General features: G+C 55.2%; 4 protein-coding genes across 4 annotated transcripts; 3 read left to right on the plus strand and 1 right to left on the minus strand.

The window, feature by feature from the left end:
* Positions 1 to 1,196: 1,196 nt before the first annotated feature.
* On the plus strand, positions 1,197 to 2,376 carry GGS23DRAFT_481460 (kinase-like domain-containing protein). Its single transcript, XM_051514306.1, has one exon. It carries the CDS (start codon positions 1,370 to 1,372, stop codon positions 2,165 to 2,167), a length of 798 nt encoding a protein of 265 aa, XP_051372791.1. The 5' UTR covers positions 1,197 to 1,369; the 3' UTR covers positions 2,168 to 2,376.
* Positions 2,377 to 2,930: 554 nt separating this feature from the next.
* Positions 2,931 to 4,393, plus strand: GGS23DRAFT_481425 (kinase-like domain-containing protein). The gene is made up of 2 exons (XM_051514304.1): positions 2,931 to 3,546; positions 3,607 to 4,393. Exons 1-2 carry the CDS (start codon positions 3,107 to 3,109, stop codon positions 4,208 to 4,210), a joined length of 1,044 nt encoding a protein of 347 aa, XP_051372792.1. The 5' UTR covers positions 2,931 to 3,106; the 3' UTR covers positions 4,211 to 4,393.
* A 12,615-nt stretch (positions 4,394 to 17,008) lies between these two features.
* Positions 17,009 to 17,480, minus strand: GGS23DRAFT_481609 (uncharacterized protein). Its single transcript, XM_051514307.1, has one exon. It carries the CDS (start codon positions 17,394 to 17,396, stop codon positions 17,121 to 17,123), a length of 276 nt encoding a protein of 91 aa, XP_051372793.1. The 5' UTR covers positions 17,397 to 17,480; the 3' UTR covers positions 17,009 to 17,120.
* Positions 17,481 to 21,193: 3,713 nt separating this feature from the next.
* GGS23DRAFT_481633 (kinase-like protein) lies at positions 21,194 to 25,684 on the plus strand. The gene is made up of 2 exons (XM_051514309.1): positions 21,194 to 21,834; positions 22,008 to 25,684. Exons 1-2 carry the CDS (start codon positions 21,605 to 21,607, stop codon positions 25,465 to 25,467), a joined length of 3,690 nt encoding a protein of 1,229 aa, XP_051372794.1. The 5' UTR covers positions 21,194 to 21,604; the 3' UTR covers positions 25,468 to 25,684.
* Positions 25,685 to 27,487: the final 1,803 nt, after the last annotated feature.

Consider the following 27,487-nt stretch of genomic DNA (forward strand, 5'->3'; position numbering starts at 1 on the left):
AAGACGCTCGGTTGTTGCGGATTCAGCTTTTACAGATCTCCAGACGCGTGCTTGGAACGGCCCAGAAAGTGGCCAGGCTCAGCTGGGCACAGGAGGAGCGATGGGGGAGAAGTCGGACAGGCGCGGCGTAGACGCAGCTGGAACATAGGTCTCTCGTTGTGACGGTGCTTCATGAACTCCGCTCGCTCCTGGGACGAGTTGGTTGCCAGCGAGCCCTAATTGACCGTCCCCAGGTTTTCGCCCGACTAGGTATGAGAGGTCAGGAAAAGTTGGTGCTTCAGGAAATGGACGGCCCTTAGTAAGGGCTAGGTATATCGCGTAGAAGGTTACAGACTTCGGAGGGATGGACAGGCTGATCATACGTCGAGCGAGCGGCGGCCATACCGGCAAGGCACTTTGTTGTAGGTAACTAGAGGGAAAGGCGAAGAAGTGATATCACTTACCTAGGTACCTAATTCATAGAATGTACCTATCGATAAGATGGGTTGATTAGGTAAGCAAGAGGGGTACCTACCTACGTCACTGTGGCTCTCCTGAGGCACCACCTGAGGCTCGCATGACAGATCACAGGGATCTGTGGAAAAAGCGGTTACGGTAGGTAAACGTGGCTCAATAGCTATTCAGGCTTTCCTGTGCGTTGTGGCAGGGGGGCTCATTCCTACGGCCACACGTGACCACGCTTGCGCGCCCACACGACCATAAAATAGGTGGGTAAATTACCTACCTACTCACTGTACAAGAGCTACGTCGGGTCTAAATTTGGCTTCTCTCTGAGCAAATTCGTTGACAGTTTTATAGTGAGCGGCCCAATAATGACAGCGTCCGAGAATCACCCTGCCCATGGAAGCAGACGATGACAATTCCTTCGGGGGCGAATGCCGATTGCAAAGCGGAAACTAAGTCGAATGCCTCGTCGTCTCTCCTGAAACCTTTGAGAAAGATACGCTTCCAGCCTATGACATCACATCATACAATGGACATGAAATCTTCGTGGGACAATACGGATAGGTTCTGTTCTGTGTGAATGGTCACAAGGTAAACTTTCTCATCCTCAGGACCGAGGAGGGATTAATTACTCAGGTAGAGAAGGTAGAAGGAGACCTAGGCCCAAAATCCACGGGCATGTTAGGAGCCTCTTCTCACGTGATCATGAAATTGGCCCACAATGCCCAGCCACATACTTACCATACAGGGAGGAGGATAGTTGTTCTCGGTGACAGATAATCACCTGTCAGACCGCGCGTTGGCAGCCTTCGTTGACCCCCGACTACTGGGAGGTGCCCGACTCGAATCACCCGAGAGCTCACCAGACCAAATAATCCCATCATTCACTCGTTCGGCTGCTTACCTCCCTGAAAATCCCCCAGCCATGGCGCCACAGGTTGCCAGTTGGGAGGAATTGCTTTGGGTGTCTGAAGAAGTCGACGAGGACACGGGGGACTTCCAATATACCATGTTCGCAACGGTGGAAGACGACATGATATACTACGGCCAGTTGAACAGGCCAAAGGCGGACATCTCATTTCAGCATGCTACCGACTCCCTCGCTCGAATTCCTGATGAGGAAATCTTTCCCCGGTGGCCCCAAGGCCTCCCTCTCACTAAGGCCCCTGAGGAGCTCCCACCAGGTGTTTTCGTCAAGCGGCCTAGGCTAGCGCTGTATGATATCTTCTTAAAGCATAAAGTCGTGCATCTCCTCCCTAAGGGGTTGATGGAAGAGGCAGAAGCAATGGAAGTGCTGGGGAGCCAACCTCACCCAAACATCGTTGGATACTATGGCTGCCATGTGCGACGGGGCTATATCACTGGGCTCGTGCTCGACCGACACCCCCATGACTTGAACAACTACCTAAAGAGCGGCCACACCATCCAGGATAAAGAGCTCTTCATAGAATCACTAGAGTCAGCAATTCATCATTTACACTCGCTTGGCTGGGCCCATAACGACCTCAACCCCAAAAACGTCCTCGTGGCAGAGGATAGGAGACCGATTCTGATTGACTTTGGCTCGGCTCGTAGGATTGGGGAGAAGTTGTCGACTAGCCGTGGTACGAAAGGTTGGATCGACTGCGAGATGAAGGATTATACGACGTCAGAGACGCGACACGACACTTCAGCTCTCACCAAGCTTCGTAAGTGGCTAGATAACCCAACATTCAGGGATTGAATAGCTGTGCTGTGCATTTCGAAGTTGGCAACCAGCAGTTTTGCATGGCTGGATAGTGAGGGTCGAATTCCGTGGCAAAAAAAACGCTGTGTCTATATGACGATGCAGTGAGAATTGAGGACCAAAGCGGAGATTCACCTATCTGTGCCGCATAGTATGTAGTAACGGCATTATTCGATAGCTTCATGTACTGGAGCATGGGACCTTGGTTTAGATGGAAGAGGAAGAAGGACATCTGGACAAAGTATTGGTTCAAAGCAGCGCAACCAAGCCTACAAGGTTGTTGAGATGCAGGAACTCGGGAAGCTCTTAGAAAAATACCTCGGGGACCCTGGCTGCCTTAGACGGAGCTTCATCTTCCTGGAACTCATACGGGACGAAGGCTCGGTTGAGTTGTAGGCGAAAGACATGGCCACGAATGGGCTTTGTGGCCAGCTCCTGTCCCGGAACGGGGTCGGTCCAACAGGATTCGGAATTGCCCGAAACCTGGACTTGGATCCCATACAGGACATTGCTTTCAGGGACCTGGAAGCTACCGAAAGTTGGTTGCTGTCCTCAGCCAAAATCACCAGATCAACGTCTCTATTCCATTCTCGTTACCTCGGTGATAGAATTGGCCCCCAATGGGCACCCATGGGTAAGTTATTACCAACTGAGTAACCCATATTTGCACTCTAGAAATGTCAGGGTGCCTACGCATGGGCACCTAATTGTATACACTAGATGAAGGTGTAGATGGCTGAAATGAGGGGTTGCTGCTTGATTCAATGCATGTTGGTTATCGCATTTGTTGTTGGTCCGCAGCACTAGGCAAGCGGCTGAAGGGTAATCGTGAATACCCTGCTCGCCAAAACTACGACTTTCCACCGCAGCCAGCAACGTCTTTTCATACTTCGACATCCACTATTAGCACGATCTAAGAAACCTACACTCTTGATAATGGCTCAGTCTTCTTGGGCCCAACAGGCAACCGACCGCTTCTTCAGCTGCCGCAAATCGCCATCGCAGATGCAATGTGACGAAATTGCACAATCCATTTCTGGCGCGTCGACGGTTAGACCTGTGGGAAGCCCAGGCTCAATGAGCTACACCGTCATCTGCAGTGGGCGCCCTGGGCCACAAGAAGACCTCATCGTATCCTTCAGAGAACCGGCAGCCATGCTCGACGAGGAGACGGTGAGGTTGGCTAAGGAGATCCACGGCGACCTTGTGCCGGAGTCGACTTGTCACGGTAATGTGGCGGGAGCCGATCCGCCGCTATCCATCTACTCCATGCCCTATCTGCGAGGCTCATCCTGCATTGAAGTCCTGGCTTTTCAGGTGGAAATGGATCCCGACGAAGAAGCCAAGCACGGAGTCTTTGTCAAGCACCTAGCCCGGTAAGCCTCATATACCTAAGCCGAGAACCATTCAGAGGCCATCTTGCTCATATCTCCAAGGTACTTTGCACGATGTTGGTCCAGCTCTCGGTCGGTTGACGGTCAAACCCGAGCAGAGAAGCAAGAAGGAATCCGTAAAAGGCTAGCCCGGCTGGCGGAAGAATTACCGTCGTCCATCCTGCCGGACTCAATGCTCTCTAAGCTCATTGAGAACCTTCCCTCGCTCTTCAGTCAAGATTACCCACAAGTCCTCACGCATGGCGACTTCTCGGTAACAAACATTCTAGTCGATGAGAATAAGTTCGAAATAACAGGAATCATTGATTGGTCTCTGGCAGCGGTTATGCCCTTCGGAATGGATTTGGACATCCTCTTCTTAACCACAGGGTTTATGACCCGAGACGGCTGGCATGACTATGCATGTAAGCCGCTGCTGCAAGACACTTTCTGGGAGGAGTTCTGGGCTGTCCCTGGGATCGAAGGGGAGGAACTTCGGGGCAGAACACAGGGTCTGGCTGAAGCTGCAGGCCAGATTGGCGCAATTCTCCGGTTAGCATTCCGGCGTAACGCCGATGGGTCACCATCTGAAGAGGTCTTGATGTCGGAAAGCAGGATGAAGCAGCTAAGGGCGTGGTTTGGCGAACAAGCGGCAAGACTTACTTGAGGCAGGACAGGACTCGGGAACACACGTCGACCCGGAACAATGGGATGACTCTTTGTCATACAAGGTCAGATTTACTAATGGTTCGAGCTACGATGGCCTCACGAACATGCGGTCTCCAAAGCTGAGATTTTGAAGCGGACCTGGTCAGAGGTATTATCTCATATGTTCTAGACCAATCCACCTACACGTCCAATTGAGAACCCTCTGGTCCAAGCACACTTTCTCCATGATTGAAAATGCTTCACGAAGTCGTCCAGTCATCGTTGAGCCTGCTCGCCATCTCGTGCCCACCTTCGTTCATTACCATCGACGGCAGCCTGTCGCCGACGAGCGGGTCCAGCGAGTAGGTTGCGTACACGGCCGTCGGGGAGCAGGTGGGTGCCAGCCTCTGGACACACAGTCCCAGCCACCTACCAATGGCACCTACCATGCTCCCTTCACATCGCCGAGGATAATTTTTAGACGAAGGGCCTCGAGCCGAAGGAGCAATGATTCTGAAATTTCGACATGAATATAGGAGTGGAAACCTCATTCATAACCCGAATGTATAAACACTGATATCCTCCCAGCCTAAGTCATGGATAACGTTAGCCATCAGCATAATGAAGTATCAGAACTAACTAACCCTTTCTCAGAAGGCCACCGCGGAGATTCTATTGCCCTAGTGAGCAGGTCTATAGAACCCTTCTCTCTTGAAAAGTTCAGTAACCCAGAGGGAGATGATCTAGTATCGGACACAGTGGAAATCCTGCCTTTTGCACGCTTCCAAGCATATCCCGGGCCCCGGCCTGGGCATTCTACTCGCACTATGGGCTGCTCGCGTTCCAGATCATTATTTTCCCCGTACCTATTCACTCGCCATACGCCCTAAGAGGCGTCGCTCGGACGAGCAAGTGCAAGTCCCCTCGACAGCCCCGCTCGTCAGTGGCTCGACAGTTATTAAACGGCTTGACTCCCCGACTGCTACGAAGGGCGGGGGCTGGATCCGCGTCATAACCGCTAACATAGAGGAATATCGTCTCCTGCGCATGCGGCGGGCGGGCTCCAAAGCGCTGGCGATAGTTTTGAAAGCTAAAGTACGTTGAGATCATCGTTTAAGGTTTCTAAGAGAAGCCCTGGCTCCAACCTAATCACCTAGGGAATGACTTGACTTAGCGAGTTCAGCATCCGTCGCAAGCTACGATTCGTAGGTTTCTATCCGGCCCAACCTAAGTAGTAGCAATACTAACATAGCAAGGATACCGTTCCAAAACTGTTAGGCAACGATACCCGCTTAGACGTGCAACCTAACCAGCGAATTACAGTTGTTTCCATTATTGAAGCTATGTCGAGCTTACCATTATGCCAGTACTCAGAGACCGGATCAGTGCCACCAGGGTTACCGCCCGAATATTCACGTTCACTTGGAGGAGCATAAGGAGCCTTAGCAGCTTGAGCTTAAGAGGAGGTTAAAAAGGCTTTTGAAGTCTTTCCGTTATGATTGGTTTGTCAAATAGGGGATCTTTTATGGCTACTATTTACTTATCTAGCATAACATAATACCCAGGAACCCATACCCATTCTAACAGGTGGTCATCCGACCGCTGTGCTATAAAGACGTTAGCTTCGCCGGTAGGCAGGATAGCTTACCAGCAACGGCTTGTAATATTTCACACCGTCGACAGGATAGATTCCATCTTAAAGGCCGGAGTCATCCAGATCCCGCCCGTCATCCCGCCGAGCCTAGCCGCGACGGTGAGGGGGAGCAACCTCACCGGACTCCCTCCGTAGCGGGACGCTCCCTTGGCACCGTTTTCCGGACAGCGAGGGCAGACCATTGACGTGCGAGCAGTCGTCCGCCTGACTCGAGGCGAGGGCACATGTATCCCTGCGCGCGTAACACCCATCGAGAACACGACCGCCGATGCCAAATAGCCGCTCTACCGTGTGGCGAGAAAGCAGCCAGGAAGACGCTAACAAGGCGTCAGAAACTCGGGCGCTTCCCTGTTGTGACACCAGTAATAGCCACCACAACTAAGGTCAACGGGGAATAGGAGCCCAGGAACACACCGACTTACGAAAATTGCCTAAGGCAACACGAGGAGAAACGTATGTAGCTATTCTCCCTACCGATCACCCCCAGAGACTAGACGCTAATAGTATATGATCGTCAGCCTTATCATGTTATGGCGGATGGATCGGAAGATCTAGCTTCGTTGGTAGAGGATGGGGAGCATCTAGCCTCACCCCATCCAGTTAGGCAAATCCTTCGTGGCGAGAAGCGTCCTTCCAATATTGCAGACTAGCAGTGAGGCTTACTCGCTAACACTACGCCGAACCCCATGAAACTTAATCTCGGTACCGATCACGTCCCAAGTGTTTTTAGGTCCGTTAATGTCTGACCAACGACTCAGCGGAGGCCGCCACATTCTGCCTACCTAGCTGTACAAACCCTGGTTGACGATAGCCTAGCAATTATCGAGCTTCGCGTGATAACCAAAGTGTAATATAGACAACGTGGCTTGGTAACTCCCACCCATGAATGAGACTGGCGGGGCGGATTCCGGAGCGTGTTTTTTTTTTTTTTGCGTTCGTATTTATCTTCCGAGCCAATATTATACGACATGAAAATCTCCGAACGAAGGGATAGGCGAGGCGGAACGGGGGACTGAGCGAGATCTAGAACCACCATCACGCAGGAAACACGTGTAGTCGAGACAGTCTCACCTGGTCCGGGGAGTCAGTAATACAAGAGCGTGTAAGACGGCTCACTCGGACGTGTCTCGCTGCCTGTCGACCCGAAGACGAGACAAGACAAAACACAGGTAATAATATTTGGCCGACTCGGTGGCGTCACCTGCTGTGTCTCAACGGCGGCGACGTGGAAACCCCTATTATCGCGCTGCTAATGCCGTGGCAGGCCGTGGCAGCCAACCGTGTAAGTCCAGTCCCCCCCGGCAGACAGATATCGGATCGTCACATATCCCGCTGCTCCTCCTAAGGTGCGACCCTGAAGACCAGAGCCTTGGGTGGCGTGCGGTCACTTGGGTCGGGCCACGGCAATCCAACTAGATCCTCCTCCCCCCGAGCATGCGACGTCGCTACGCTATCTACGCAAGGCCTACGCGATGCGGAATGCAGGTATGAGGCATGGGCAATCCCGTCTCACATTTCGAGTCTTACATAGGACATCTGACATGGGTAAGTGGAAAAGGCGGCAACCAAATCTACCGGGCGAGGCATGCATGCGCGTGTATGCACTCATATAGATAGGTATGGATCATCTTCCTACATTCACCGGGACCGCTCTAGCACCAGGTCTGGTTCCGGGGGGGGGGGGGGGGGGCATCGATCATGTCTATGCACGTATCGAGTCCGTCCGTCCAGCCGCTCTTGTTATGGCCGCCGACATGCCTGACGAGCCACGTACCGAGCTCGTCCCGTTCTGGACGTTAATATCACGCATTGCGCACCCCCCCCGCCTCCCCAGCCCGACCCAATTCCCTTCCCCGATTCGCCCATCCGGGCGGCCGGCCAGAGATGCGCATGGCTGGTTACCCGGGCCCACGTTCATTCGCCTCGCCTCGCGCCAATCCCATTCTCGCGCCGCTGGGCGCCAATGCATCTCGCGAAGCTGTCTTGTCCACGCCTTCGGAACGGTCTAGACCACCGCGTGGCAGCATGCGCATGTGTGTATGTGGACGTGGATGTACGTAGGGTAAATAATTGGGAATAAACAACATGCCTCGAACTCTCCTCCCTATGGTTCTCTTTTCTCACCTCTCTCCCTCTCTCCCTCTCATCCCTGCCGCACCTGGTCCCTCCCCCGGTCTTACCGCTAAGCTCCTATCGACGGTCTGGGCCGGTCGTTCTCCAAGCAGGCGGAACATCGCATCCCTCGCAATTCCCTCGCAATTCCCTCCCATCGCTTCCGGCTCGGTTGGCCAATTATGGCCATGTAAGCATATGGAGGTAGGTATACGCAGCAAGTACCTTCATCGCCTATACACACGCATGCAGAGGTACATATATGAACAGGCCATGAGCTGCGCGACTTTGGCACAGAGCAGCGTGAGTAGAGAGTATTAGGTAGGTAGTTAAGCATCCAGTCAGATCGTAGATCGATAAGGATAGAAGTAAGCGGCCTCGAGAAGACTCCGCCGAACCCAATGCGGCTGACAATGTACACTTGCATGTATGAGAGCGAGTCAGTTCCGCTCTACGACTTGTCACTTGCGCGGCGGGCGGGAGGCGGAGAGCGGGCGCGAAGTAGGGCGATTAGCACAGTGGGCGGACTAGGATGGAGTGTATAGGCATACCTACCTGGGCGCCTAGCCGGGTCCCATCGAGAAAGAAAGAAAAAAGCACTTCTAGGTAGACTCATCGTACGACGTGCGACGAAACCCGAGGCGAGCGAAGCGACCCTACGTAGACGTAGCCGAGGCCCAGACTAGGGAATCAGTCGATCAGCTTGCCATGGACGCCCCGCCGCCGGTCCCGCCGCGCCCGCCGGGCTACGAGCTGCGAGCCTAGGCAAGCCCCCCCCCCCTTGCCCCCGCGTCCTGGCTCTCAAGCCACGGCGGAGCAACGCCCGCGGCAGCAGCCGTGCCCACAGTCGCCGCCGTGGGGTCCCTTATCCTACGCTGACGGCCCGCCCACGCCGCTGCACGAGGCGCTCTCGGCAGCCTTCTTTGCGCGCCTCGACCCGCAGGGCGCGCGCGCCATCACGCCGGAGGTGCTCTCGTCCTTCCTGGGCGCGAGCGGGCTGCCCGCCGAGGAAAACGTCTGGACGTACGATCTACCTGTGCTCTAGCTACCCCCGGCCCCCCTACAGACCCATCTACCTACGACGCCCGCCAAGTCGTCCGGAAACGCAGCACTGTTAACCACGACCCCCCTAAAAACAGGGAAATCCAACCTGAAGCCGAGCCCGCCCTTCGCGGCGGAAGACCTCGCAGACTTCGAGCTGAAGGCGGCATGCGAGGCGTGGGCGTTTGAGCACCGGGTGGCGGCGCGGGGGGCGGCCGGGGCGGCCGCACGGCGGGATGCCGCTGATGGCGGGGGCCGGGTTCGCGGCGATGCTGGCAGTAGATAGCGCGTGAGCCGGCCCGACCCAGCGCTGCGGCGTCTGGCGCGAGCGCGGCGCCCTGCCGCGGCACTGCCTGCTGCCCGCGTCCAGTCCCAGACCGCGGCCGCCGGCCGGCCGCCACCACGCCGAGGAGCCCGTCGGCGACTACTACTACGTCCGCAGGGATCCGTACTACTGACACTGCCTCAGTCTCGGGGACGAGGGCAGAGGAGGAGGAGGGAGTGTGTGTGTGTGTGTGTGTGTGTGCGTGCAGAAGGGAGAGGGGGAGGAGGAGGGGGAGTGAGGTAATAATGGACGGGCCTGTCACGCCACTCAGGCAGCACGAGAGAGGTAGCTGCCTGCCTGCGATGCGGTGTTGGGGGAAGAAGAGGAGGGGGGTGGCTCGCCTGCGGGCAGATGCGCAGTGCTACCGTACATCCCGGAGTAGCTCCGTCGTGCGCTGAAGAGAGCGACTCGGTGGGGGAGGCGTGCGTAGTACCTACGTGGGCGGCGACGAGAGCGTGTTGGCCGCGTCGTGACATCGACTGACACGTAGAGCGTAGCGTCGTTGTTGCCTCGAGGGGGGGTTGTTCACTCTCGGGCGTGTCGATAACCAGCGCAATTAAAGCCTGGTAGCTAGCAACGGAAGCGATGCTTGTTTGACCGCCTCCTCCTTGGGGTTCTCGATACGACGCAGGCGAGGGGAAGAAGAGGAAGGACGAGAGGACGGAGGAAAAGAAGCACCAAGAGGCGATTCGCTAGCTGACCCGTCTCCAACGCCTGAACGTAATGACATGGTCAGAGATAAGAGGGAACGTAAGCATCCGTGGCTCGGCTCGGGGACGCGCATGTTGCTGTCGGCCGCCGCGTCGTCGTATTCTGGGCGCCGCAAAGAGCCCATATAGGCGATGTCCCGGCCTCTTTGCCCTTCGGTTTTTTCTTTTTGGCCTCCAAGCCTGCATCCGAGTAGGGTGTCCAGACATCTCGAATATTGAGACACTCACGAGACGGCGGGACGCATTACGCGGGCTTATCTCTCGCTCCAGTTGGTTTTCAGGCAGGTGCCCGAGCCACTGATGGGTAAACATGTATGTGGATGGGTGGGATACCATACGCTATCCTACGCCACGCTCAAACTTGGTCAGGCTCGTCCCCCTCTTTGGAGAAGAGAGGGGAGAAGAGGGGAGGGGGCGGAGAGAAGAAGGATAAGACCAACAAGAAAGGGAGCAGCAAAATTCCGAGCGAGGCGCGCTAGAGAGGTCCTGGTGGTTGCTAGCAACGCTTTGAGACGATCGTGACGGCAATCCCCCAGGCAGCCGAGAAGCCAACACTGATGTAGGTAGTGCGCGATACTTCGGCAAGCAGGTAGTAGCAGAAACTGCGCCTCCCCTCCCATAGATAAAGTTTCGTTGCATGCATCAGCCCGTCTGGGCTAAAGGGGAGGTGTCCATTGTCAGGACTGCCTGGACGGAGAAAGATAAGCCATATGGATAGACCGGTTGGTGAAGCTGGTGGTGGTGATGGTGGTAGGGGTGGGACGGGGGAGGCGGTGGTGGCTGGTGGCGGGAGGGAGAGACAGAGAGACAGAGAGCGCCAGCCAGTCTTGCCGTCCAAGCCATGCCGCGTCTGAGACACGTCGAATGAGATGACGAGGTCGAGAAGCTAGAAAGTGGTGTCTAGGCGCAAACCGTGTGGCTCGTATACATGCTGAAGATGGTCCGTTCGGCCTGTCAGGATCTGAGATTAGAGACTTGGCATATCACATGTGCCCAGCTAGTCTCGAAGGGGAGCTACCCTGGTGATCATCATAGTGCTGAATACGTGCTACGCGCACAGGCATGTCAGGATATATGATGGGGTAAATTGAGCATAGGGGGTCTGGTGAGCTAGAATGCGATCTGCGAGCGACCCGAAGACGCCGTCCTGGCGCTAGACGGCGTTAAGCCGTGTGCAAACTCGATAACGCGATAACGCTGCACTCGCCATTGCCGTCGCTGTTGGGGTAGAGAGACGATACACATGCATCCATGTCCGAGCCGAGCGTGTGTGCGTGTGTGTGTGCGCATGTGCGTGTGAAGGAATCATGACGTGCAGATGAAGAGGAGTTGCGCCGTCCTGCTGGAACTGACGCCCCCTTATCACGCCAAGATCAGCCACCACGACAAGGGGCTGAGACTGCAGAAACAGAAGAGGCCCCTGCCCTAAGATTGGAGAGAAGGTGGCTCGGGAGCTGTCATAGATAGAGTGCAAGTTACTACTTTTCGGCATTGGTGCGTCGAGGTGGCGTTCGCGGCACATCCGGACGATGAGGAGGATAAACCGGCGCCACGACCACACTCGCTACAAGGCGAAGGGAGCGACAATACTACCACGCCAGAGAAGAGGGTGCTGCTGGGAGTCCCCGTAGTCCTCGGGGACTGTGGCGGTGACTCTGACTAGGTAGGTGAGACAATATGGACGACGGAGGTAGTGAGTGATGGGAGACGATAGAGAGAGGAAGACAAGAGGGAAAGACGCGGCGACTCGAGAGCAGCCAATGAACGCGGCGGCATCGACGTCTTCGCGGGCACTCAGACACCCTCCTCACATGGTAGCGAAGAGATCGGCCACTTAACACTGCCTATCACGATTCAGAGCGCGACGAGGAGGCGTTCAGCACGCCGTGAATGCCCGTCTCGAGCTAGGTCGTAAAGCAGTGTTTGCCCGAGTCAACGGGCTATATGCCCACCTACCTGGTAGCGCAGTGGCGCACATGGCGAGTCAAATGATTTAATGATCAACACCTTAGTATTGGTAATCATAATGGGTTCGCCGACAACTGAATGGTTGGTCGTATCCTACCTTGTGGTTGCTCGGCCACCCGAAGGTTCCGGGTCATGGTGCCCAGGCGAGGCCCAACAGATCGCGTATGCACGCGCATTCGTTTGTGCGATAGCATCCTGATGAGGGGGAGCTAGGTCAAGGCGACAATTGGGCCGCGGATGCACCATGGTATCACTTATAGCGATCATCCGACACGATTGTAAGCATCCTGAGTCGTGTTTATGGGAAAGTTCCTCGTCTCCAAAAGCTACAGTGCCAGGGAAGAGGAGAGGAAGCGGGGGGCGTAAGCCTCTTCTACTCATAGACGTAGAGGGGAATCCCACCATCTACAAGCCGGCGACGGTTTGATCGAGGTTAGGATGTCGATCTTTTTTTTTTTTTTCGCCCACTACGTAGGTAACACTAGTGTATTCGCCGATTGACGGTAGCAACGAACGTCGAGAAGCTCGCCTCGTACGCTTTCTCCCTCGTTCGGGGTATAGAGCAAGCTAGGTCAGCAGAAGGGATTTCCAGAACCGGTTCCTAGCCGACCTTGCCGATAGTCGCAAGAAACTGCCTGTGCAACTAATGGATCTAAATAGGCATTCCCTGTGAGATGTGGTAGGCGGTTTGATGATGGTTGAGATGCCGAGACAAGGCGGGAATGCCTGGTCATGGTAGCGCTGGTCTGCGGGGATGCTGGACATTTGAGGCTAGCCGACGATGGGATGGGAGGAGAGAGAGAGGGCAGACTGAATATGGTCTCGCGCTGAGTACAGACATCCTACCCTACCTCTCTGTTGCCGTCGCACGTTTAACGACTCGGCCCGAGATGGGATACGCGATTTCGGATTTCTTAGTGTGGCAATTATTGATGAAGATCAAGCTGCCGAGAGACAGAGCTCTCTCTCCCTTGACGTGGTCCCTAAACCTAGCAACCGAAAAAGCGCGAAGGACGGGTTCATGGTCGTAAACTAGCTGTGCACGTAGCTGAAGCTGCGCGTGCTCTCCCGCACGAGAGCGACAGACGAGAAATGATAGGTCATTTCCCATCGGCGACAACCTCCAGACGGGAGGTGAGGGGGAACGGGGGAGGCCCAATTTGCGAGGATTCAGGCTCGCAGCGTAAGGTGGGACAGGGTTGAGAGCCAGGTGCTATAGTTAACACCCACTCCAAATGTAACTACGCAAGGGGCTCAGTGCAAGCAAAGTAATATCGTCATGCGGGACCGACGGCGCTGGATCCTACACCCACCGAGCATGGATCGAGAGCTCTGACAGACGACGGCGATGGGGAGGCAACGTCAATATTGTGTTGCATCCTGGCAGCAAGCTCACCGATCCGGAAACAGGCCTTGCTCTCTCTCTCTCTGTCGCTCGCGGGGAGCCGCCGTTTGGTGGGCCCAGAGGCGGGACTGGAGAGGATGAAGGCGCTGTGTGATGCCGCGTATGCCCATTTCTAGAGAGGGCCTCCTCAGCTACAGGCCTTTCATCCCGACTCCATACAAAGGGATGGGGCGAGGCGGCGACGGCTTGTGAAGCACCGGAAGCGGGCTAGAAGCTGCCGCAATAGGCGGATAGGTTCTCTCGTATTATAGGTAGGATATGGGAGAGGAGAGGGGGAAGCAGAGAGAGGGATCGCGAGAGAGAGGATCCTCCTCGTTACCCCAGGTTTCTGCAAGGTACTCCTCCAAGCCACGCCAGCAGCCTGAATTCCGGCTTTCCACTCCAATCGGCCGAGTCGACGAGACAGGACCACAACGCCTACTACGTAACAATCTATGCGCCGGCGCTTCGTCGTCTTTGTCTTCGTCTTTTTCTCTTCTCCTTTCTTCTTCTCTTGTTTTAGCGCACAGATAAACAAATCAGATAAGTAATCTAGACGATTTCACACATCCGGCGGTGCCGTTCCGCTATCCACCACTCCCTTTCTCTACCTATCTCAACTTCTGGGCAAAATGCCGACAATATCCAAGTCCCAACTTAGGCTCTCTCTCTCTCTCTCTCTCTCTCTCTCCGGAGAAAGTAGGCGTAGATACGCGGTGGCCCGCCTCGAAACGATAAAAATAAACACAGACATGCAACCATGGGGATTAACGTGTCTGTCGCATATGGCGGGAAATCAAGCGCTCAGAAGAGCGACAGCCATAGACAGACAGATCTTTATCGCAGCATCACCGATCGCTGAATCCCGGCACCCCGACCCGCTTTAGGAGCCCAAAGCCGGCGATGGTGCAACAAGGCCCTGGAACGGTAAGTAGCAGCGATGATCCCCAAAGCCCATCCATGGGCGGATTTGTTTGGGGAGGAGGGGAAAAGGATGGGCTTGGGTAGCCATCGCAGGTATTTTTCATGGGCATGTATTGCCTACCAACCCGGTCTCCCCTCCCTGCTTTGCGCTCACGTACCGAATCTCCTCATCGTCGCATTGTCTACCTCGCACTGCCACCTGCCGACGAGTGGCAACTACCAGCCCGACGTGGACCCGTAGGAGAGAATTAGGTAGCCAGCATGTGAGATCCAAGTGCAAAAAGTCGATTCGTGGCATGCCTTTTGAAATTTCAAGACCGGGAGAGAGAAAGACGGCGTTCTGCGGTGCAACAGCATGTCGCATTGTTTACGAAGGCCGCGAAGCCGCGAAGCGATGTACCAATTCATGCCCGCAGATGAAGATTGGAGCGCCGAACATCGAACATCGACGTCGGCTTTGTGGTGATGAGAGTTCCAGCCCAAGGAAGGGAGGGGGAGGACTGGCAGAAGTGTGTGTAGGGGCGCGTACACTGGTGGTAGGGTAAAAGAAGGTCCTCGGCTATGCCTCCGCATCTTGATATGTGACAAAGGACAACCCGGGGAAGAGAACGTGCGTGTGGAGAAAGGGGGGTCTTGATGATGAATTGCTTTTTCGTGAGTCGACCTCGCCGACAGGAGCACGCGTGGGCGCCCGAGCCTCGAGTCTTGCTACAGAATGATAATATACCACCGCAAGCGTTTCCTTCCTACCTCCAAGGAACTCCTTTCAGCATGACAGGCTCGTGGTCTAGACTGCAGTCGGCGTAGGCGGTCTTGGAGAGAATACTACTCTATGATGACGATGTTTACATCCATGTCAGGGATCTGTGTGTAGTCAGCCGTATGTAGAGCGAAGGAGCTGGGGGAGGAAGAGACAGCAAATGGCACGGCGATGCCCCCAATACACAGTTCACCACGACGGGGCCGTTGCACGCTTCGAGACGTCTCTGCTGGGCTGCGAGAGCCGCTACTACCATTCCTCCACCCCTACCGGTTCTTATTGAGCCGGGGGGGATCGCGGCTGAGACCATTCGCGGAGAGCCGTCGAGGAGGCGGTTGAGGCCATTCGGAAGGTATGCACGCGTACCGAAACGAAGACCAACCAATAGCTCTGCATGCGACCAAGAAGCCCAGCCACTCTTGATCCATTTATTAGTACCCAACTCCGCAGTAGGATCTGTACATGTCCCGGCCCTGAGGGGGCAAAGGTCTCGGAGAGGGATCGAACCGCTACGCGTTAGTCGAAACCATGCACCTCTCCAACTCGTTTATATGGCCGCCGTGATGAATCAGAAACCAAGAGATGGAGGTTGCGGACTCCGCATATTAACAGCATATTCTTGAGAAGGTTGAGGAGGAGGGAAGGTGGGGGGAGATGAGGAGGGGGATGGGATTGACGAGCCGTCCCCATCCCTCCCCGTCCTTCCCCGGATGGTTGTTGGGTATATTCCCCGACCTTTTTTTTCACCTACCTATATACCTCCCTGTATTACCTACCTACTTACCTAGGTAGGCAGGTATCTACCTCTCATGCCTGTATTTGCATCAGATATCTACGTGTTATGCTACGTCGCGCATGGAGTAATAAGAATAATATCCAACAATAACGACAATAACCACCACTATCATGATGATGCGTCAAGCTCCACGTACGTGCGTCGACGACAAGGCGACGACGGCATCGTCGTCGGTTGCCCTACCCATCCGCGGGCTTGGCGGAGAGAACAAAACGGAGGGGAGCGGATGCGTCTCGTCCAATCCCGTCCTTTCGAGATGACATCCCGCACACGCTAGGGATTATCAATCGTTGACTGGGAAGGGATTGGCAGCGAGTGTTGCCGTAACGGTCCGTCGATCAGATTGACGATGTAGTATGTATGTAGGCGAATGCCTACGTGCCTACACAGGTAGGTTATACGCACGCCGTGGATGGGTGCACGTATGCATGGATGGATGTACGAATATACCTACATACACATGTGTGCGTGTTGAACCCATCCCATCCGAAATGTGGGCATCGTCGATCCAGTCCTGCTTTTTTGCTACGCGAAGCGAGCCCGGGACGAGGTCGGATCGGCAAGCCGCAAAACGCCAAAGCACCACCACCTCAGATAGGCAACAGGCAGAGATGGGTTTACGGTATCGGCAGGCGGGTAGGCTGGCTTGTCGTAGGCGTGTCTGTATATGTGCATGTCTATACCTGTAAATAGATGCCTGTGTATACATGGATGATGGATGCCATGCGCGGGATGTCGCTCTCGTCGAGCCGGCTCGAAAAAGGGTAAAATTAGAGACAACGACGAGGGCGAGGACGAGGACGAGGACGACATACCTAGGCAGGCCGATACCGCGACTTATCCGCCCTCACCCAAATTTCCCATGCTGCGCGAAGGAGACACATCTCTGGGGATCCAATCACAGAATGCATGTCGACACACGTCCATGCCCTATGTGCACACACACGCGTCCATATATAGGAAACGTGTGGCCGACTCGCCATCCTGATATATCAGCCAAGACCAAGCCATTCCTCACATCCGCACCATAGGTAGTCGGTGATCGTACACTACCCGTCGTCCTGCCTGGGATGATGTCGAACCACTGGGCCGAATACGTGCGCGGGGAGGGTGACAGGCACACGCATGGATTCGAGATTTGTCTTGCCTCTTCGTTGTTGGCATCGCCGTGGCGGTCCTCGACGGCTACACGCGTGTAACTCGTCTGCCTACGCATACACTGTAGGCATATGCCTATAGATGACTTGCCGTCCTCTCATAACAGTGCGACACGACCGCTCTTTTTTCCCGGATGGCAAGGTCGGTCACACTGAAACGCACGTTTCCGAGCCGGGGCGGGAGAGAGACAGAGAAGAGAGAGGGAAGAGTAGGATGCTGCCACAACGAAGCCGAGCGAGATGACAGGCGGACAGCACCGCAAGCGCAGGCGAGGAAGCAGTGCGAAGATCGCAATCAGCGAGTTAGTTACTAGGCATGCCGGGCAGGCAAGCAAGACGTCGTCCGTCGTGGACAGTTGACTTGCAGTTAGCATGGACAGATATGCTGATGGGATTTGGAATATGTGCGCAGGTAGACGGACAATCCACACATCCCTATGTACTTGCACCGCGTAGGCCGTTAGGAGCCCCCTTTTCCGGGGTCTTCACGCCGACGCCGACTTTACACACCTACACCCTACAAATGGGTGAATACCTTCCACTCAGAGTGGGCACACACACGCGCGCGCGCGCGACACGCATGTGCACCTAGATAGATACAGATGCCTACACATATACCTACATGCACAACAGCACTTTCTCGTTGCCTCGTGCAGAGACGACCTGCCAATCCGTGTAAGTCGAAGCAACGTCCTGTCGTTGTTGGCTGTGAGGTATGTAGATACGTACATGAGCTACTTCACGGACATCAAATGTATGGATGAACATCCCTCCACCCCTCCATCAATCCTTACTTACATGCCTACCTCCTACCTAGGCCTACCTACCTACATATTACCTCACGCACACACAGACATCTGCACATACGTATCGGGCGGTTGGTTCTATTAATACCTTCTTCGAGGTTGCCCCCGGCTAGCCTGTACTTACATGAACAGGCGCAAGCAACGCGATCGATCCCTGGATCGAACCTCGAGCTTCCTTCAACTCTCTCTCTCTCTAAATCTCTCTTACCGGTCTCTCAGAGATCCTACAACGCAGGCTAGGCTGGGTAGGGTACACACGCGTAAGGTAAGCAAGTAGCGCCTACGCCCCTCCGGCAGTGTTAGAATCGACTTGGGATGCTGTGCTATGTGTTGTGGTCTCCCGTCCGTGACGGACGTTGTCCCATCCATCGAATCGACCCACTGGCTGGGCCGGAGACAAGAGAGCTCTCTCGACCGGGGGCATCCCCTCCTCCTACGAGATGGGCCAATCACGACCCCGGCGGCGCGAGCGATAAGCTGCCACACCCTTGGTTCCTCTACCCTCGATCCATGCCCGCAAGTCGGGCTCCCCTGGTCTCGTCTGTGTGTTCGTGCGCTCTCGTCTACACGTATTTTGTCAACGACCTAACCTCCAGAGGAAGAGAGAGAGAGAGAGGAGAGAAGGCCTGTTGCTACATTACAATACGTAGGTAGAGTAGATACACACGTTGATCCGTACGCACACGCGCGTCACCCCCTATCCAATTAATCAATCTACTGGCCTGCTATCGCAGCGCATGATGTCTGCATGCGTACATGCGCGCGCACGCATACATATGTACACCCGCATAGCCTCAACCCACCACGGCTCGGGATCGTACGGTAGGTATCCCATCTCAGACTGCAACCGACGATGGCAGCAGCAACGCACCACGGTGGCGGTAGAAGCGGGAGAAGCGAAAGGGGGACGTCAGGGCGTCACGTCGCGAAGAAGAGACTTCTTCTTCTCTGGTGCGGGACGGCGGCGACGGCGGGCGGATACGTAGGCAGGCGGAAGACGGCGGCTCAAGCAGAGCAGCAGGTGGCCTAGCTTACCAATGGCAGACGCACTACTACTACTGCTACGGCTACTACTATAGTATTGCTCTGCGATCCCGCGATCTCGAGCAACGGGAACAGCATGCATGTTACGTCTACCGCTGCTGGTAATGGGCGATGAGAGCAGGTTCAGCGACGGTCGTATCATGATCAGGAGAGGAATAGGGGGAAACGTATACTGATGTACGCAGAACGGGTTGGTGGGCGGAAGAAAGAAAGGAGGAGGACAAAAACACGCTCGGCACCGCGACAATGAAGTTAGAGTAATCCATCCTTTCGAAGCCACGCCCCCTTTTCCGGATTGATACACAAAGGTTTAGAGGCAGTAGGGTAGACGCATACCTACTGAGCCTAGGGATGTTATGTGAGAAGTAGGCGAGAGTATGGAGTAGGTGTGTAGGCGCTGGAGTCGGATGGGCTGGTAGGTATATGTTGAAAATGGGTGTCTCTCTTTTTTGGTGAGAAGGGGGTGTTTTTTTTTTTTTTTTTTTGGTTTGCCCCTAATGTCGCACATGGGAAAGTGTACGAGGTCAACATGTGCACCCACCACAGGTAGGTAGGTAGATAGATAGATACCTGGTGGCGAGTGTGTTCGTGTGCGCTGCATTCTAGTATTTTTGCCTCCTACTGGGTAGGCGGATGTATGAGGTAGGTCTGTAAGTATGCACACAAGTAATGAGGAGGAGGTATGTATCTACGAGCTGGCAAGGTTCCGGGGACGAATTCCCTGGTGTCGCTCCGAGTACATATGCCTGCCTATGTAGGTTATGTACTTGCATATAGGCACCACATAAATCTGCCAGGGGACCGAAGGAGAGGGGCGGAGAGCGGCTATACAGATCCGGTCTTATCCAACCCACCCAGCCAGGATCGTGGCAGAGAACGGGAGAGAGAGAGCTAGGACCACACTGGGTAGTAGTGTGGTGTAGAAGGCAGCATGTATGAGCACTCGTACGCATGTACGAGGTGTGTTAGGGACCGTGTGCATTAGGTTCGGCGCCCAAGTGTACGAGGTGCGTATATACGTGCCGCCTCTCCTTGCTGCTCGACATACTTGCACCCACCTTAAGGTGTCCGGGTAGGTTTATCACGGAACCTCTACTCATAAACGACTCCAGAGGCCAGCTCCGGTATGTTTGCATTGCATCAGGCGCCGCAGTTGTACATACACATATAAGAAGAGCGCAGCGGACCTGGGCCTGTTCCTACCAGCGTGTGCTTTCTTGCCCCTCTCTCCTCCTGTCTTCGGCTGGCCTGTGCCCAACGAGGCGAGACACTGAAAGGAAAGGGTACGATATACATACGTACATACGCGAATTGTCGACTCTGGGCCGTCCTCGTCTAGCGCGCCTTGGCAGAACAAGGGTCTTTTCTAGGGAGAGATACCTCCTCTTCCCCCTCCATCGACCTCCCGAGCCTGTACCTGCGCGCTCGCACCTGGCGGGCGTGTAGCGTGTCTCAGCCGTGAAAGATACGTTCGTGCCGTGTACATTCTGTACCCTCGGCATCGCATGTTAAACGGCCTGCACAAAGGCGCACAGACACACAAGCGGGACGAGGACCTGTTGGCGCATGTATCCATGTACAGCGCCCACCACCACTCTTGGTACCTGGCCTGCTACACGTACGTCTTTCCGTCCACACCAGGTCCCGTAGGGAGCTCCTCCGTGGAAGGTTCCCACCTCCCGGCCAGGTTCGTTACTTGCGGTAGCTGCAGAACTGGGTACCCTCCTACGTATAAGTGGGGTCCTTGCCTTGGCCGATGACAACCCATTGGCTCTTTCCAGGGCTTTGCAGAGCGATAGGCGTGTACTTGTGTTGGGTGTTCTTTAGGGTTCTCTCTGCCCAGCTCGACTACGCTGTCTCTGACCCTAGCGGCATGTATCTGGTACTCAGAACCGAGGTACCTACGTAATAATTGGCCCGGTACCTGCCCTGCTATCTTCAGTGGCGGTCGCCTTCCCACAACCCCTGCCCCGCTAGACAGAAGACGCTAGAGAGGGAGAGGCGGAGAGAAAGAACAGAGGAAGAGAGAAAGAGCGAGAGAGAGAGAACGATCGAGACGGACGGCGGCAGGGAAGGAGAAGCCAATCTGACCCGAAGTCAACTGCGGCCGTCACCACTTTCCCTACCGGGGGGGTTTTTTTTTTCTTTTCAGGTTTTATTTTATTTCACTTTATCTCGCTTTATTTTATTTTTATTGCCCTTGCCCACCACCCTCCCATCCAGCCCGTCCCACCGCTGCCATCCGGTTCATTCATCATCGTTCCATTCTGCCAGAACGAATCATTCCCCTTCTCTCCCAGTCCTCTTTTCTTGGTTACTTATTAATTTATTTTCGCTATCTTCTTCTCTTCCTTGGTTGACGACGACGCCAACACGTCAATCCATCCCTCAATCCCGAAGCCTGCTCTGACTCGAGCATCGCTGAATCTCGCCTTCGGTTAACCGCCAGGCCGTGAGACGCTCAAACATATCTTCTTCGCTGCCCCCCTCCTCTTCTGACTCGAATCCCCCCCTTGGACGGCTTGCTTGTTTTCTCTTCTCCAGCAACGATCATCACCGTCCCGTCTGCAGATCTGTTACCATAACAATGGCCTCCTAACCTTGCGTCCTGCCTCCGTTCTTGCTCTCCTTCTGTCCCTGTGAAGGAGACCGCGACGACATGCTTCGATACCACCCCAGACTGATGGTGACGACCACAACCCCTCTTGCACCACCGAGATTTTCCTGCCGTTATGGATCCTCATCAGCATCGCCAGCCCTCGCCTCTCCATACCGATAACAGTCCTAGCTTCGCTTCCTTTCCCTCGCGAACCGCGAGTAGCACACCGATATCTTCTCCCGGTCTCTTCAGTCCGGCTAACCCTCGCTCCCATTCCCTTACTCATTCCGCCTCCGATGCGTCCACGCCCGCGGCCCTCGCCAGTCCCTACCTGCATCCTTTGCAGAACCATAGAGTCCGAGAGTGAGTCTCGCATCGCGTTCCTCTTTCTGTGGCCAAGTAGCTGGGCATGTTCTCGTAGAATGTGGCCGTCACAAGTCAGACCTTGAGCTGCGGCCGAATTTAGTCTTCGGTTCTTAACCCCCCCAAGGTATACTAGAAACTCGCTTCTTGCTAACGGCCACGCGCAATTGTAGGACCCACAAAGCTCTAGTCGACCTAGATTCGGAGACGGGACGTAAGATCATCAACCAGTATGCGGTGATCGAAGAACTCGGCCGCGGCGTGCACGGCAAGGTGAAGCTGGCCCGAAACCTAGAGACCGGTGAAAATGTTGCAATCAAGATCATCCCCCGATTCTCCAAGAAACGTCGCTTGGGCAAGGTTACCGCGTCTCCCCAAGACAAGACGAAGAGAGAAATTGCCATCCTCAAGAAGATCCGACACCCCAACGTCGTCGCCCTCCTCGAGATCATCGACGACCCGGAGTTCAAGAAGATCTACATGGTTCTGGAGCATGTCGAGCTCGGAGAGATCGTCTGGCGGAAGAAGGGCCTCCCGAATATCTGCAATATCGAGAGGAGAAGGGTCGAGAAGGAGATGCGCGGGGAGCTGAACACCGAGGAAGAAGAGCGCTATCTCCAGCTCCTCGGGCGACGACAGGTCCTGAACGATATGAAGCGAGCGAAGATGCAGCAGGCCCACAGAGGCCCGGAGGACTACTGGAGCATCGAGTTCGGCGCGGCCAACGACGACGAGCCCGAGTATCAGCCGCATTCTTTAGGCGTAACCGACGGGTTCATGCGATTGCCCAGAGTGACCTCGTCGTCTTCGAGGTTCGGATCGGGCGCGCCGTCGCCAAGCCTTTCGCGCGCCCAATCTACGCTGACGGGTTCGCGTGCGAGTACCCCCCTCCCCTCGGAATACGACGTCTCATCAATCGGGTTCAATAACGACGGCGAGAGCGAGATAGAAACCCCTGGGCCCGTGCGTTCCCTGCCTGGATCCTCGATCGCCCTGGACAAGACGTTTACCAGCATGTGTCCCGAGGAGGCCATGCTACGCGGCCGGTCTCCGAGCATGGCGGACTCGATCATCTCCCACATGTCATCCATCGATTATAATCCCCAACCGCATGATCCCTTTGCGGACGACTTCTCCTACGTCCCTTGCTTCACGATCGATAGCGCCCGTGCTACGTTCCGTGATACCGTGCTGGGCTTGGAGTACCTGCACTACGAAGGCGTGGTCCATCGTGATATAAAGCCCGCCAATCTCTTATGGACCAGGGACCATAGGGTGAAGATATCCGATTTCGGTGTTTCCTACTTTGGTCGGCCCATCCGCGAGGGCGAAACCGACGAGGTCGTATCCGAGTCCGAGGCCCGCGACTTCGATGACGATCTCGAACTAGCCAAGACTGTTGGCACGCCCGCTTTCTTCGCGCCCGAGTTGTGTTACACGGACTCAATTGAGGAGCATCCTAAGATCTCGGAGCAAATCGACGTGTGGTCGCTAGGAGTAACTCTTTACTGCTTGATATTTGCTCGCATCCCGTTCATGGGCGAGGACGAGTACCAAATGTTCAAGAAGATTGCCAAGGAGGATGTATACATCCCACGTCGCCGACTTCGGCCCGTCGACCCGCAGCATTCCCCGTCTTCGACGTCCTTGTACAAGCGCGTTAGCAGTGCGCCATACCGCGATGACAATACTCTTGCTTACGAAGAGGTTGACGATCTATTATATGACCTCCTCCGTCGCATGCTGACTAAGAATCCCGAGAAGAGGATCAGGCTCAGAGAAGTGAAGCGCCATCCGTGGGTTGTACAGGGCATTCCCAACCTTCTCGCCTGGATCGACGAGACGGACCCATCGCGCCGCACCTCCGGCCGCAAGATTGAGGTTGACGAACGGGAGATCACGCGTGCTGTCGTCCCGCTTACGTTTCTCGAGAGAGCTCGCTCTGTCGTGAAGAAGGCGGTTGGGAAGGTGATGCACCCGCGGGCGGAAAGAGTAGATGCCCCCTCGAGGAAGAGAGCGACCAGCAGCGCTGCTAGCTCTGCGGAAGACAGCTCTCCAATCGTAACATCGGCAATGCATATACGGGATGCCCGACGAAGGAGCATACGGCCTGAGGATTTTTTCGCTACCGTTAAAGAGTTTGACCACCCTCTTTCACAAAGCGTCACTGCAACGCCTCAGGAGTCCCCGGTCCATGACGGGCCCGGTCCTGCTCAGTATGCTACGACATCGGTAGGCGGAGATTTCAGACGTAGTACGAGCGGCTCGATCCACGATTTTAACGCGCATCCAGGTCCGGCCGGGCCGTCGCCGCCGTCGACTTCCTTATCCTCGGGCAAGGGCCACATAACCAGCCGCCACATCCGACCCAGGTCGATTACCAACGCCATCCTGGCACTCAGTCATGGGAAGGAATCATACACGACACCGGCTTCTCCCGCCCTCGAAACCTGCGTCAGGGACGATCCGATCGCTTCTCTGAGGAAAGCCCGAGATATAGGGATTGTCGACGAAGCCTCTCGTTCCCGATCGGTAGACCGCGGGCTATTTGGCAACAGCGATAAGCGAGCTGAAGCTAAGGTTGCTTTGAGCATGGCTGTAGCCCCTGGGAGCTTAGAGCTTCCCAAACGCCCACTCTCGGTTAACCCACCGGAATCCAAACCCTACTCTTCCTACCGGAGACCCACCCTACCGTCTCCCATCTTGTTCTCTTCCCGAGCAGTTCATGCTTATCAACATGGCCAACCGAACTCGGACCCCAATATGCACGAGACCCACATGAGCACGGTAGACCTTGCCGAGCGACCTATGACGGCACATCGAGCTTCGCAGATGGAAGACAACATCATCCCATCGAGAAGAGCTCACAAGTCGTCCGTTTCAGAGTCTTTTACACGGGATCACGAGCAAGTGGTTCGCCAACATCATCGAGAGGCTGAGGAGCAAGCGGGGCACAGAGACCCACGAGTTGACCGCGGGAGAGATGTTACTACTTCGGAGCCCTGCCCTCCTTCTCCGGATAGCCTAATGCTGGAACACCCCCAGCGACGGTCGAGGGAGGATACCGTCAGCACTGCGACCACCTCAGCTTCGGCCTCGACAGGTACAATCATGACACCGCTAACTAGCCCTTGCGAGTCAACGAGTCCTATAAGCCTAACGAATATAGGGGATCGCCATGGTGACATGCAGATGTTCTGCTCTGATCCATCTCTGCCAGCGTTGCTCAGTGGCGCCAGCTCAGTATCCGCCGACGCCGAGGGTGACTTTCTCCTCAAACCCGGCTCTTTTGAGCGCCCTTCCCTCATAGACACGACGGATTCCCTCACCCCACCAGCTCTTACCAAAGAATCGAGGTCGCGTTTCCCCATCGACGGCGACGGGCGATTTCAGACACTGCTGTTCCCTCGGCCACACCACTCCCTGACTCCATCGTCTCACACCACGAAGGCAATCGATGATGACGAAGGGAGCGATTCGGACGAGGGCCTCGTCATGAAGCCCAAGAAACGGGGGCCGACAACTAGGGATAATAACGGCTCGCCACTGGGCAGAACGTTATCGCCCGCTAAGAGGCGTGATACTCAAACGAGTATCGGCAGCACAGAGACGGCCAAGAAGATTGCGATATGAAGCTGCAGCAGGAGGGATCCGTGCGAATGCGATCTTCAACTTGTCGTTATCTACGATTTATACTGGGATAGGCGATTGTTCGCTGACCAGAGATATACCACCAATATATTCGTCGTCGGCTCCCTTCCACGCACAAAACAGTTATAAGACCGCTGCCGGGTGCAGTATGCGATCCGCAAAGTCGACCGCAGCACACGTGGCTCAATCGGGATATGTTAAGCACCTGATTGAACTTCCTAGCTTATGTATGGGCGAGGGCCTGTCGAGGCGAACCGTCGTTGTTACTATCGACGTCGGGTTATAATACCCACCGATATGTTGAGCCCTAAAAGATCACTCACGACTCTCGAAATGTATAATACGAAAGCAACGTTAGTTTGGGACGACAGTGCATCGAAGACGGCCTCGATGCGCTGAAGCACGATGGAACGAGCATGACGGGACGAGATATGAGAGACCTGAGACAGATGCATGTCTATCTACGCTTGGCTTCTCTTAGTTACACGTACGAAAAAGCACACCCTGCATCGCGAGGCACAGGTTTGCCAGCGCGAAGAGATTTCAAATATCAAATCCAATTGTCTGGCTCGTTGCCGCAATGCGTGGAGATGGACCTATCTTTCTCTATTGTTCTCTAACCATGAATCCGGCCTTTCCTGTCGGTCGACATGTCATATGGTCTCTCGCTCCGTCAACCCCCCTCGTCGTGGACGCGGCGACGGTCTTGACGGGGCTGGTGTTTCCTAGGCTGGAAGGTGAAACCCAAGGGCAGTCGTTTTTCTTTCGCTAGCAATGGAGCGATCATAAAAGAGGTTTCAGGTCGGAACGGCGGGACGATACTGTTTTTCTTTTCCCTAGGCAGAAGAGGATGGGGCTCGAGAAGGGGCGGGCGGCGATTTGTTCTATTCGGACGGGCTGATAGACCACAATTTGACATGCATCCCGACGGAGAAGCTTTTCCGCGGGCATTCCTTTCTCCTTTGCTTACCCTTACGCACCCTTCCCCCCTTACGTCGCAGACTTCGGCAGCCTTCTTCTCACGCATCTACGACATGACGTCGCTGCACCTCCCATGATCTATCCCGGCGGACGTGAAGGTGTGAACACATGCCGTCATGGTCGGATTGTCTATAACCTCATTTGTGTTGAAAACGAGATATATACACTCACAGAGAGAAGGGCGGGGATGGGGTGGGGGGAACCCGTATCCTTATATATCCATGTACATAGTCTCTCCGCACCTACCGATCTGTTCTGAGTACATATTAATCCCTAGATGAAGACGCATTGTTCATCCCACATCTCTCGCGTCACCGTGTGGCTGTGTGCATGTACGTAAGCGTGTGTCCCGGGCTATATGTGTTACTTGGTGCATCTGGCCGTCGTGAATCGGGGAGAGAAGAGAACCGCACGGTGCTTGCTCGCCACGTCGTGTGCGAGTAAGGAGGGTGTAGTAGGTCTACGCCTAATCCCCCCGCGGCCTTGCTCACGCATGAGTCAGAGAGACGCCGAGGGAGGCGAGAGTTTTCGGCGGCCTCAGGCTAGGCGATCGATCGCGCGCCGGCGGCCGCTATATTAGCGCGAGAGTCCCTGCGTCTGAGGGCGCAGGGTGTGCGATGGACCGGGGATGCTGGCGAAGCGGTCCTCCTCTAGCTAGCGGGCGGCGGAACGAGGGAGGGGCATGACCTACCGGATGGATATGCGAGGAGGAGAGGTGAGGAGGTGTTGCGTAAGTGCAGACATGCTTCGCGAACGTTGGGCTGCCGGGATGGAGCACCTATCGTATGCCTAGAGGGGTAGGCAAAGGTAGGCAGAGTAAGGCGGCGGCTTGTGGCTTCGGACCCTCTCAGCTCGGCGCAGAGTCGGCGGTTGCTGGGTGTCTCATCTCACATCGCACAACGGGCCGCCGCCTTCGTGATGGACGGACGAGGGAGGTACTTTGGGAACAAAGATAGTCGTGCTGTCTTGGGCATCCTCTTTTCTTCTTCTTATTTTTTTCTCTACCTTGTTTTCCGCTGCT

This window comes from Durotheca rogersii (genome assembly GCF_024521655.1).
Source record: "Durotheca rogersii strain YMJ 92031201 chromosome Unknown GGS23scaffold_7, whole genome shotgun sequence".
Classification (NCBI taxonomy): Eukaryota; Fungi; Ascomycota; class Sordariomycetes; order Xylariales; family Xylariaceae; genus Durotheca; species Durotheca rogersii.

What these genes read in the sequence shown, in the direction of transcription:
- GGS23DRAFT_481425 (XM_051514304.1), top strand. Translation starts at nt 3,107, where the DNA reads ATGGCTCAGTCTTCTTGGGCCCAACAGGCAACCGACCGCTTCTTCAGC. An exon ending in TTTGTCAAGCACCTAGCCCG is followed by an intron (nt 3,547 to 3,606) that starts GTAAGCCTCATA and finishes CATATCTCCAAG; the next exon opens with GTACTTTGCACGATGTTGGT.
- GGS23DRAFT_481460 (XM_051514306.1), top strand. Translation starts at nt 1,370, where the DNA reads ATGGCGCCACAGGTTGCCAGTTGGGAGGAATTGCTTTGGGTGTCTGAA.
- GGS23DRAFT_481609 (XM_051514307.1), bottom strand. Translation starts at nt 17,396, where the DNA reads ATGCTAACTGCAAGTCAACTGTCCACGACGGACGACGTCTTGCTTGCC.
- GGS23DRAFT_481633 (XM_051514309.1), top strand. Translation starts at nt 21,605, where the DNA reads ATGGATCCTCATCAGCATCGCCAGCCCTCGCCTCTCCATACCGATAAC. An exon ending in CAGAACCATAGAGTCCGAGA is followed by an intron (nt 21,835 to 22,007) that starts GTGAGTCTCGCA and finishes GCGCAATTGTAG; the next exon opens with GACCCACAAAGCTCTAGTCG.